Source organism: Sabethes cyaneus, chromosome 2 (assembly GCF_943734655.1).
Source record: "Sabethes cyaneus chromosome 2, idSabCyanKW18_F2, whole genome shotgun sequence".
NCBI classification, from domain to species: domain Eukaryota; kingdom Metazoa; phylum Arthropoda; class Insecta; order Diptera; family Culicidae; genus Sabethes; species Sabethes cyaneus.
The window spans coordinates 137,641,465-137,652,902 of NC_071354.1; the positions used below are offsets into that span (position 1 = coordinate 137,641,465).

Sequence of the window (11,438 nt, forward strand, 5' to 3'; positions counted from 1 at the left end):
TTCACATTCAGAATTAAACGTGTCTGTTGTTCATTTACTGATTAGTTAAAAAGGCCCTACACCACCTCAAGGTTCAGTTTTATCGTAGGGGATAAAATTTGGATGTAAAATAGCAAAAAATAATTTTACAATCCAATGCAACGTAACACATGCTTGTGGCTAATGTATCTAACTCCAACTGAAAAGTAGATGGTTGAATCAACAAGGTGTATTCGGAAAAATTATAGGAAACTAAATTCAGTTAATGAAAATTTCAGCGAAAAGATGGTACAATACGGATAACATATAAAAAGGGCCCATGTAAAATTTAACGGGAAATTAGCAGTCACCAACTTTTCGTCGGAAAGCCCAATTTTGGAAGCAGTTTTTGGGCCCAAAAGCGGAGTTTTGTTCGTAAAATTTGTAAATACTGCATTCTTCTTGCGAATCTGAACACTTCAAATATATTTTCATGAACGGAATTTTTGTTTCAAACAAAAAAACTGCTTTTGAAATTGGCAGAATCGATGACGACTAATTTCACCTTAAAAAATAAAAATAAACTCTTTTTTTAATAACTCGGAATGACGCATTTAGAAAGATAATTACCACAAGTCACATACCAAATTGTTATTAGTATTCAAAATACATACGTAAAGTGAAAAATTCTTATTTTGAAAAAAAAAACAAAAAAAAAAATCGTGGAAATCGAGTCGCTGTTCTATACGAAGTACGAAGTTCGTTAATAAATTTTGTTTCATCTCAGAATCGGGTCAGGTTTTCAATGGAAAGAGGATGATTAAGATCTGTTGGAATGCAGAGTAAGGTTTTAATTTGGATGATGCTTTAACGTAATCATGTTGCGAAGAGGGGAAATTTAACAGTACTTTCGTACGCAATTGTGTTCGATTATGCCGTTGTGAAAAGGGACAGACAAAATGTTTTCTCTAGTGGTTTTTGGAACGAAGCTGTTTAATTTTAACGTTTATTACGATTATTTGTTTATCAATGTTCCTGTATTGTGAAAATAATAATAGAGCGTAAGCTGATACAGATAAAACAAACGATTATGCTTCAGTACGTATTCTATTCGGGTTGAGTAAGGATTTATTTTTGCAAGACGGAGTACGATTTTGCTAATTATCTATCTCGGTGACTGAAATATGTAAAGTAAGTCGTCATACGAGTTGATTTCTATAAGTTCCACATACAAAATAAAAACTTCACGTGAAGTGATCACAAATATTTTCTCATTTTTTTTGCTACAAAGCATTTGAATTCACAATACAAACTATCAGATTTTTAGGAATAAATTTGAACAAAGACGAATGGACACGTCATTGAATAATTTAAACACCTGATTTTGCACCGATCTGGCACAATCGGGTTGATATACTACTGTTAATTTCAGTGATTTAAATGAATACACTCCGACAGTATTTCCCTGGTACCTTTATTGCTACTGAAGATCTAAATCATCAGACAACTTTTCGACCAAAATTCAAAATAAAACCATTCAGTTATTCCATTGCCTTTTAAAATTTATTTTTAGATGCTATTTGCGTTCATAGTTAAACAATAACTACTATCATCAATCACTGAGAGAAAATAGAAAAAAAAAACTTGCAGCTGTTTATCAATGTTCAAGTTGTAATTATGTGAAACTAGTTTTATGCTACCTATGCCAATATAATTTGATTCCAATTTTGCACGATGACTACCGATTTAGCTATGTCATGTGAAATCCGCATGTAGTTCATTCTGAACTCTAAAATTATTTTCTGAGTTTCCAGTCAATAATGCGTTCATTGCTTCAATGCTTTTGTATTATGTTTTTCACATCTGATATTGTTCGAGATAGGTAGGTAAGTTCAATCATATGTATTTTCATTTTCTCTTGTTTTAAATCTATGATTTTGATATTATATAAGCGATGCGAATTTTTTTATAACGCACATTTGTTTATAACAAAATAATAACTTTTCATCCTCTGTGGTTGACGCGTAAGTAAGTACCTCATTTCCTATCGCTTGTTAATCTGCAAAATTTGAAAAGCTGCAAAACTATCAATCGTGATGCGGTTAAATGAAATACATCACGCCTTACTTTTATTCTAAAATCTTTCGAAATTATTCAAGAGGCATCTGTGCATTTGAATGCGTATACAATATTTTCACCTTCATAGGCAGTCGACTGTTCACACTTCCATATATCTTTATTTTAGTTTTACGTCTGGTTACGATAACTAGCAACATCTTATAACTCCTCTAGTAGTAGATAATAAATTTCAGGCTGTATTTTTGCAGCGTTTTATTATAATGTAGTACGACTTCCATTGGCAAAAAACGTCTTTATATTATTACGGTCGCAATCTTGGTACGGTAATAGTGTTTATTGTGGTAAACTGGTGATATTTTGGGACACTTAAGATGATGCGGCTACATTAAGATGATGCAAATTAAAAATCAATATATGTATAACTAAAACCCAATAATTGTATTTTTGTATTTATGTTGATTTACCTTTTTTTGGAAATAGAACTTTTCATAACTTTGGAAATCAATCAAGAATGGAGCCGCGGTACTGTGGCACGTTTCAATTGAAAAACATTTGATGAAAAATATATGAAAATCAAAAGTTGTAGGTCATTCTGCAGGTTTTCTTAGTTACTTCATTGAAATGGATGAATCCTTAGATCGAGCTGCCTGCTTTATCCTCGGAAACCGCTCTAAATTTAACTCGTTTTAAGATAACATAGAATCATAAATGTGTTCAATAGCAATTCAGCTAGTACCCCATCATGGGTATTTCTTAATACACGAGTGAGATTGATCCAACATACCTAATAGCCAGAGATCCCCCTTTTCACCACATTATCACGTTAAGCACGGCTGCAATTGTAACAGTTTAAATCTGTGCACCGTACTATCGCTTCATGATTACTTTGCTGCTGCCATGCGCGCAATTAAACTGTAGAATTTTGTTTTACAAAATATATGCAATATATGTAAATGACTAATTCGTAAACAATTGATATTAGAAATAGTAAATCAGTTTAACAATGAGGACAATCCTTTATGAATTTAATGTTAATAAATCCTTTCACATCGACTTGCTTGCTTTCATTTCTTCTACTTCTCATTCTTACTGTTCGCGAGCCAAATGTCGAATCATTTCGTCGTATTTTTAACGTAAAATCAGTTGCTCAATTATTCCTTATACATTGAAGTATCCATTGGACTGGCCGGTTGCACGAAGGATGAATTCCCACCGAAGGAAACGTTGCTGCTAGTGTTATATGTTGAGGACGACGTCATACTGTTGTTGAGTGAAGTGGCACCACCACTTGAAGAACCTCCACCCCCGCCACTACCAGAACCAGCACTGGTGGAAAGCATCGGAAAATGGCTAGTATTGCCACTAGTACCACTTCCGCTGCTACTACAGAGACCGGCCATACTATTGTGATGGTGCAGCACATTCGGTGCTGATGTATTGAGGCCAAGCGGAATAGCTGGCTTGATGAATCTTTCGCTTGTTCGCCGAGTGACTAATTGTCCGCAAGCGTGGCATCTTGTTAGAGCTCCCGGACTGAGCGGCCGATTACTGCTACTACCACCAAAGGCTGACACACTTTCATTAAACAGTCGTTCCTCTTCGAATTCAAGAGAACTTTCAGATTCGGATAAATGTCGAGAGAGAGCTTCACGGCGCTCTACTTCTTGCTGTAACTTTCGTTGCAAACGCTTGTTTTCATCCCGAATACACTTTTCTTCTTGAGCAAATTGTTGAGATTTTTCCTTACTTTCTTTTTCAGCAGCGGCTAAGTTACTACGAAGTTGATCTACCTCAGAACGAAGGTTTTGAATGTGTGCTGTTAGTTGTGAGGCAGTGTCATTGCCATTTTCGTTGCGGTGATGAATTTCTCTGAAGCAAAAAAAAATATATGTATATACAAAATTATTGTGTACATGATAAATAATGTTATTCACTAAGACTCACTTTGGGCTTGTTGGATCTGAAACAGGTTGATCAAGCTTTATTTGCAGTGAACGTTTCTCAGCTTCTAGCTTATCCATACGCTTCCATAACTTATTAACTAGCGCTTCCTGTTCTTGTTCTAGAGTATTTTCCAGCTCAACCATTTCGCGTCGCAACTGTTCCAAATGATTTTGCTTGGCTGACGTTTCTGCTTCCAACTTTTCAATCTTCCGCATCAACTTGTTCACTAGACATTCCTGTTCCTGTTCTAATGTAAGTTCTAGTTTGCATTTTTCTTGTCGCAGTTGATCAAGTTTTCGTGACAAATCGTTTGTTAGGCATTCTTCCTCGCGCTCATAATGATGAGCCAATGTTTCTTTCTCTTTTTTTAGCGCTTGAATTTTTTTCAACAAAGTGTTGGAAATATATTCTTCCTCCTGCTCGGCTTTTGCTTGCTGTAAAAATATAACAAACAATTGTTGAGCCGAAAGCAATGAAGCAAGGGTCTAGAATTTAAACTAAAGATACCCAATTTTTTCTGTTAAAACCCTGTTTGAGCTCGAATTTTTATTTTTCGTCAAATCCGAAATGAGCCCTCAGCCCGAGGTTCATCTTGCTCTTAATTTTCGAGAATTCGATTCTGACTTCTGTAATTTTTATAAAGCTTGCAACGCCATCCAAATCCTATTAGTTTTTTCATATTACCTTTAACGTCCAAACTCAGAAATTCATTCGAAATTTTAGATTTTCAACATCTTTGAGCTGACATTCTAGAAAATTAAACTGAACTAGCCTTTACTTTTTACGGGGTGCGTTGCTTGTTTTCTATGAACCCGTGTAAAAATCGAAACGAAAAATTTATGTTGAAAATTATTCATAATGCTTGGATCTGGTTCCATAATGTTATAGTAATGTCCAACGGCCTTGAAGCAGTTTTCAAAATTTTCTATGCTGACATCAAAAATTATTACAAAATTTCATGAGTTATATTTATGCGTTATTTTGGGCCTTGCCATTTGATTTTGCCGTCAATGTTCCAAATAGATAAATCACCCTACTTGTGCTTTATCAATTTACTTTCCGAAAAAAGATCCATTTTCCGTTCAAAAGTATACGAATATTTCGAAAGATGGTAGAACACATTAATGTGCTAATTTCGCAAAAAGATAGCAGACATAGAAATCAGTATACAAATCAACAAATTTGTGATGGCATGAAATTCTTTTTCTCAGTCGACCCAACCAAACCAGCGGACACGATTCGCGAGGTAAGTTACAGGACATTTAGTCTAAGGAAACGAAAAAAAAACATACCACGTAAAGAGCAGCTCATGTGTAACTAATATTTGATTGATGTCATTAACTTATGGCTTGCTCTATTGTGTTTAAGTAATGCTTTTATCACCGTGTTATTTTGAAAATTATTTTGCATATCTGCTGCAATAATTTCACACGAGTTGAATGTGGAAATGGTCGCATTTTACGGCATTCATCCAGATAATTATTTTTGCACGACTATAGAAACAAGCTTTTTTTGTCCGTATTTACATGACAAATAATAATATTAGCTTGATCCCGTTGAAGATAATCTGCAGCGTTATGTGATGTATAAAGACAGTTTGATATACTCTTGTTAGTATTGTTGGTTATTGATAGCAAACTAGTTTTACTTTGCTCATAATTTAGAAATAGAGAAGAGACAAATGAGCTAAAAACAAAATCAAATATAGAAATCCGCTCAGATTCACAAGCTGAGCATATATCTAAGCGTATTTGTTAATTGAACTTGTAAAACATATTCAATAAAATAAGGATAGGTGAGGAAAGCACTCAGTTTTAGGTGACATATGCTTGGGATAGCTACTTACAATAATAACCGAAGCCTGGCGCAACGCGCGGTTCTCTTCTTGGATGACTTTTACACGAATTTTGTATGTTTCAAGTTCCACCTTAAGCACTCTAGTAGAGTTGAGAAACAAAAAAACAGATTAGTGAATAATATTGAAGAGTTAATTATTGCTTAAAGTAACCAAAGTATGCTTAACCAATTAATACTCACTTATTCTGTTGTGTTAGACTTTCAATACGCTTCTGCAGCTGTTCGCGAGAGACTGGACTTGGGGGGAGCATTGCTCCACCGTCCAAAGAACCTTCCGACTCACAGGGACTATCCATTCCGATCGAATTTCAAGATTGTGAAGTAATTTCTGCAATAAATTTGATTTTATTAGTTTACAATCCAGAAATGTTACTTTTTTATCATTGCACATTTTTAAATTTTGAACATATTACATAGGTATAACAAACAAATTAACTGTTCTGTCACTTGCGTCTAGTAATTTGTACAGTGTGTGAAAATACAGAACTGATTTAACCATACGTTTACCATGACCGAATTAAATGCGAATCACTGATAGTTGGGGCGAAATCAGTAAAACTTTAAAAGCCACGCAATGAACGCAAAGTTTCTATAAGGTACACTCAAGTCTTTTTTACACGGTTTGTTTTTTTCGATTACTCGAAAACGGTGCAGCTAAGGAACTATTTACAATCTACGTGAGGAATGTCGAGCTACTCCCAAATGTATTGAGAAATAAATGAATGGTCTCTAAGTTACCCCGTTCTTAATACTCAAAAAACTAAACCGTGTAAAAAAAGTACTTGAGTGTAAGCCTAAAATCTAAATATCCTGGGATGTGGTTGAAATTCAGCAGTTTTCTTTGTTTGGCAATAACAAGATGCATTCATGTTAATAAAATAAAAAATAATTTCAAAATATATTGCGACAAAATACACATACGACATCTATCAGTCGCACGGGTGAATCATGAGTACATGTCGCCATTGGAATAGGTGCATCTGATGGTTTTCCAGGTGGCGATATAACTACATTGAGATCGAACATATATGACTATTGGCCGATAGTTTTTATTGAGATTCATCCAAAAATTAGTGTTAAAATTACTTGTTACTGTTGCGCTAACTCCCGCAATATACTTTTGTACAATAACCGGTAGGTACATATCATCGATTAAAAAGGGGTAGTAAATGTTTCTACGTTTGGTTTTATTTTTAGTAATGAAACATCGAATATTCCTTGGCAAAATTGCTAAAATTTAGTATCGCAAGATTATTACGATTTCAAAGTAGCTAATGTCTAGTTATACCTTTTAAATCGTATAGAATGAAACATTGTTTGTAGCGCTTGTTTGATAAAACGTGAGGTATTTACAAAAAAAAACATTGCAAGTAAATATAACATCAAAATGAAAAACGCTAACACAAGATTTTTTTTTATTTGTTCGCGATTGGCGAGTCTCTTTTGTTAGTGTAGTTTGTAAAATATGTTGATTATCATATTTTCAAAAAAGTTGCACAACACCGTTAAATTGTAAATAAATGATCAAAATTGAAGCAGAAAATCTGACACGGATTTTGTTACCATCTTCCAGCAAAAAATGTTAAAAGGGCGGCTTACCTTACAGTATTGAAAAGTCAAACGCCACAAGTTAAGTTGGATAGCTACTTACAATCCAATCCAGAATTTCGCTGCTTCTTCTTCCGTGATGAAGTTTATAGAAAATGCAATTTGACAAAACAGGTGCTTAACATGAAAGTAAAAATTTCTCTTTTATATACACTAGTTCAAACGTGAAAACATCAATTGCTACTAATGCTACAAATGGCCATTGCAATTTCGAAGTTATTTTTGCTGATGTCAAAGATCACCGAAAAGAGGACGATCTGGCTACCGTCAAAAGCCACACGTTTAGAAATCTTCGCTATTTCTCATTCAACTATAATTGATTTCTTCGATTAAAATACCCACTAATAATTATTCATCACACTAAAAACAATCTTGCATTACAACTGAAAGTATATAAAACGAATATCAACGCGTAAAATCCAGAACTTTTTGTAATGGTTCCGAAAAACTGCTGGCAATGCAAAAGCGAAAACTGCGACGAAGGACTGGTTTTTTGTCAAGGTTACCATTCGGCAGGACGGGCTAAAAAGTGCAACTTGCGTGATGACGTCAGAAATAATATTATAACAGTTTCAACATTCCGGACGGCAGCACTGTTTGTCAGGGGGCTCATGAGAAGACTAAGCACTATTTGCGAGCCCGTAATTCTGGACTACGAAGTTGCTGATATTTGTTTGGTTTTTGTGTGAAACAAAAGAGAAGGAAGTATTTTTGCTTTTGTTTTCACGCAAGTTCGGCATAGGTTTTCGTGTAAGAGCGAACAGGCTTAAAAATCTCCGTAGTCGCGAATACCGTGTACACCCCTTGGTATGACCTTCTTTACTCGGAACATTTTTAATCTGTGCCCCGGTGGAATGAATGCGTTCACATTAAAAACCGATCAAGCGTCATACACAATAATCTTTTATCTATCAAATAAAAGCAATTGAACCTCAAAAATTCATCCGATTTTAACTCGGACAGAATAAATAATATTTTCATCCTCACCTTATATACTCTCATTGAGCAAAAAAACTATCAATCTGTCAAATAAAGATAGAACTAACAAAAGGGCGAATGTCGCAAGCGTAAACAAACCGAGTGAGAGTTGATTTTCCTATCCTGGCCCAGCAAAATTTAACTCTCACTCGTTTTGTTTACATTTGCGACATTCGCCCTTTTGTTAATTCTATCTAGAAATATGAAATGGTTCACATTCTGAACTGATTTTAACCACAGAGAACAGATTAACAGGCTCGAAGGAAGTAATCGATTTTTTGTGTGTAAAATCTGCCGGTAGCGCCCTCCAGAAATAGTTTGCCAAACGCATCAAAAAATATCCATGTACCTTTATCAACATTTCTTTGTGCTGGAGTTACATAGCAGCGATGGCAGCGACATCAAGATTTAGTTTGCCACTTACTGCTCGAGGGGTGCTCTATTGAAGGATTACTCGTAGATTACATAAAAACCTTTTACACACTTTTTGTCAATTACCTGGTAGTCTGTTCTCTGTGTTTTAACCACTCAAGGAGAAATAGCCATCGAACTGTCAAATTTTCACCAAAAAGTTAAAAATTTCGCGAAATGGTTCACAGCCTTAATGCGTTTCCTCTTGCCACAGACAAACAGAACTAAAAATCAACTAAAATGATCGTTCCTCACATTTAGCCTGAACACTAGCACCATCTATGAGCGACAATCCCAAATATCATATATAGCAACAGGAGTATCCCTCGAAATAGCAAGTATTTTTTATTGGGCATTCCCCTTCTTTCTTTGAAAAGCGCCACTTCGACCAAAACGGAAACATTCCCAACTAAGCCCAAATTTGAAATGATGGTTTAGTCGGTACGAAGAATGGAAAACGAGTGTTATGTCTGTTTATCTGTGCTCTTGCTCAAGAGCTTTGGCAATATTACTCAAGGGAACTTTCCAAGTAACCACGGTAGCTGAATTGCAAGAGCAATGGCTGTTTACGAGTTGGTTTAAGGCGATCAAAGCTGCATAAAGTAAGCACTCAAATGGTGTTTAAATAAGTGATGTTTAAGCTATTTTAAGTTTTTCAAACCAGTTCTCTCCCAAAAGCCACCCCATCGGCAGGCAACCATGTTTTCGCTGCCAACATCTCGTGTGTGCGAAAATGAGATAGCATATCAGCACTGCGTTTCGCTCAACTGCCAGCAGTCTGATTTGGGATCGCTGTCAAATTTTGAGCCCAGGACATGCTGTCGCTGACGTTTACTGCAGTTCGATATAGACCTTTCCAGTTATGTGTGTATTGGTGCTTGAAAATGAGGTCTGTGAGTTATTATTTTCGAATTTTGATTTCTTTTGTATTCTGTAGTTCTATGCTTGGTTTTACTTAGTTTTGTTTGTACACGAATTTTAATTTTCAAAATGAATACAAAACATGATTTTGGTCGCATAAACTGTGGCGTATTCGGGAGCTGTTGTTCGGCAAACGGAGTTATTCTTAAAATAATATGTGCAGGCAACAGTGGTGCAGAGTGTAACAAAAAATATTCAGCCGGGATGGCGGTAATAATAAGAAGAAGAGTAAGAAACCAGGTGGCATGTCCTGTCCTAGGTAACAACCTTAACAAGCAAGGTAACAACAAAGGTGCGTAGTAATTACTGCTGTTGGAAACCCCAGAAACCCCCTGCATTTAAGGACGGTAAAATTCAAAACTGTTATACCACAGAGAACAGATTAACAAGCTCGAAGGAAGTACAGTCAACTTTTGTTCGTTGGGCTATCTTTAACTGGGCTACGTTTTAATCGGGCCCACGTTAATTGGGCTATAGCCCATCTAAAACGAAGTCAAACGTCATTTCTGACAGCGTATTTTTTCTTCCGAGGGGCTCTTGAATATAGTTCATTCAAGTGTGGAAAATAATTTATATAGAAAATATTAAAATTAATTGAATGGAACACAATTGCATCATATCGTTTCCCGATCCCTTATGAACTTTACCCTCTTATTTTTAGCATCACGGTGAAACAGTTAAAAATGCCAATATATATTAACATTGTAGCATGAAATTCAGCTATTTACTTGTTAAACAATCTAGAACTAAATTTCAACAATGAAAAGATTAGGTCCCACTTTGATTCTGTATTTAATATAAGCACAGACAAACAGACGAGACACTCGCGTTAATTCCATCGTCCAATCAAAAACCACTCATTTTTCAAAAAAGCATGTTTCGCAACATGGCTACACCGCGGCGCGCGAGTATTGCTTCGAGTTTTCAGTATAAAACCATTCAAATGTAAAAACCCTACAGCCCTAGAACCCTGCAAATGCAAGCTACTCCGCGACATGCATAACAGAGGGTGCTAGTGTGCAAGCAAAATGTGTAGGACGATGGTTTTTAAAGGATTTTCTTCTATGTGTCATGTCAGTTTGTCAGTGATATAAGTGTATATTTTTATAAACCTTTCTGCGACGATTTCGACAAAACAATCGATATATCCCTCGGTTTTGACATCTCAGCCCAATTAACGAAAGTCTTTCACTAAACGGGCTAAGAGCTTAGTGCAATTAGCGAAAGTTGACTGTAATCGATTTTGTGTGTGTAAAATCTGTCGGTAGCGCCCTCCAGAAATAGTTTGCCAAACGCATCAAAAATATCCATGTACCTATATCAATATTTCTTTGTGCTGGAGTTACATAGCAGCGACGGCAGCGACATCAAGATTTAGTTTGCCACTTACTGCTCGAGGGGTGCTCTATTGAATGATTTCTCGTAGATTACATAAAACCACAGAGAACAGATTAACAGACTCGAAGGAAGAAATCGATTTTTTGTGTGTAAAATCTGTCGGTAGCCCCCTCCAGAAATAGTTTGCCAAACGCATAAAAATATATCCATGTACCTTTATTAATATTTCTTTGTGCTGGAGTTACATAGCAGCGATGGCAGCGACATAAAGATTTATAGTTTGCCACTTACTGCTCGAGGGGTGCTCTTTTGAAGGATTACTCGTAGATTACATAAAAAACCTT

At 35.7% G+C, this 11,438-nt stretch overlaps 1 protein-coding gene across 3 annotated transcripts; it reads right to left on the minus strand.

Moving 5' to 3' along the window:
* Nucleotides 1-984: 984 nt before the first annotated feature.
* LOC128738814 (coiled-coil domain-containing protein 6) lies at nucleotides 985-7,908 on the minus strand. 3 transcript variants are annotated; one of them, XM_053834219.1, is made up of 5 exons: nucleotides 7,789-7,908; nucleotides 6,019-6,166; nucleotides 5,828-5,918; nucleotides 3,982-4,415; nucleotides 985-3,906 (listed from the first exon to the last, which is right to left on the minus strand). In XM_053834219.1, exons 2-5 carry the CDS (start codon nucleotides 6,132-6,134, stop codon nucleotides 3,189-3,191), a joined length of 1,359 nt encoding a protein of 452 aa, XP_053690194.1. In that variant the 5' UTR covers nucleotides 6,135-6,166; nucleotides 7,789-7,908; the 3' UTR covers nucleotides 985-3,188. The 3 variants fall into 3 exon arrangements, with proteins under 3 accessions (XP_053690194.1, XP_053690192.1, XP_053690193.1); XM_053834217.1 differs by having other exon boundaries at nucleotides 7,490-7,908; XM_053834218.1 differs by having other exon boundaries at nucleotides 7,438-7,908.
* Nucleotides 7,909-11,438: the final 3,530 nt, after the last annotated feature.

What these genes read in the sequence shown, in the direction of transcription:
- LOC128738814 (XM_053834219.1), bottom strand. Translation starts at nt 6,134, where the DNA reads ATGGATAGTCCCTGTGAGTCGGAAGGTTCTTTGGACGGTGGAGCAATG. An exon ending in AGTCTAACACAACAGAATAA is followed by an intron (nt 5,919 to 6,018) that starts GTGAGTATTAAT and finishes CAACTCTACTAG; the next exon opens with AGTGCTTAAGGTGGAACTTG. An exon ending in TCAGATCCAACAAGCCCAAA is followed by an intron (nt 3,907 to 3,981) that starts GTGAGTCTTAGT and finishes TTTTTGCTTCAG; the next exon opens with AGAAATTCATCACCGCAACG.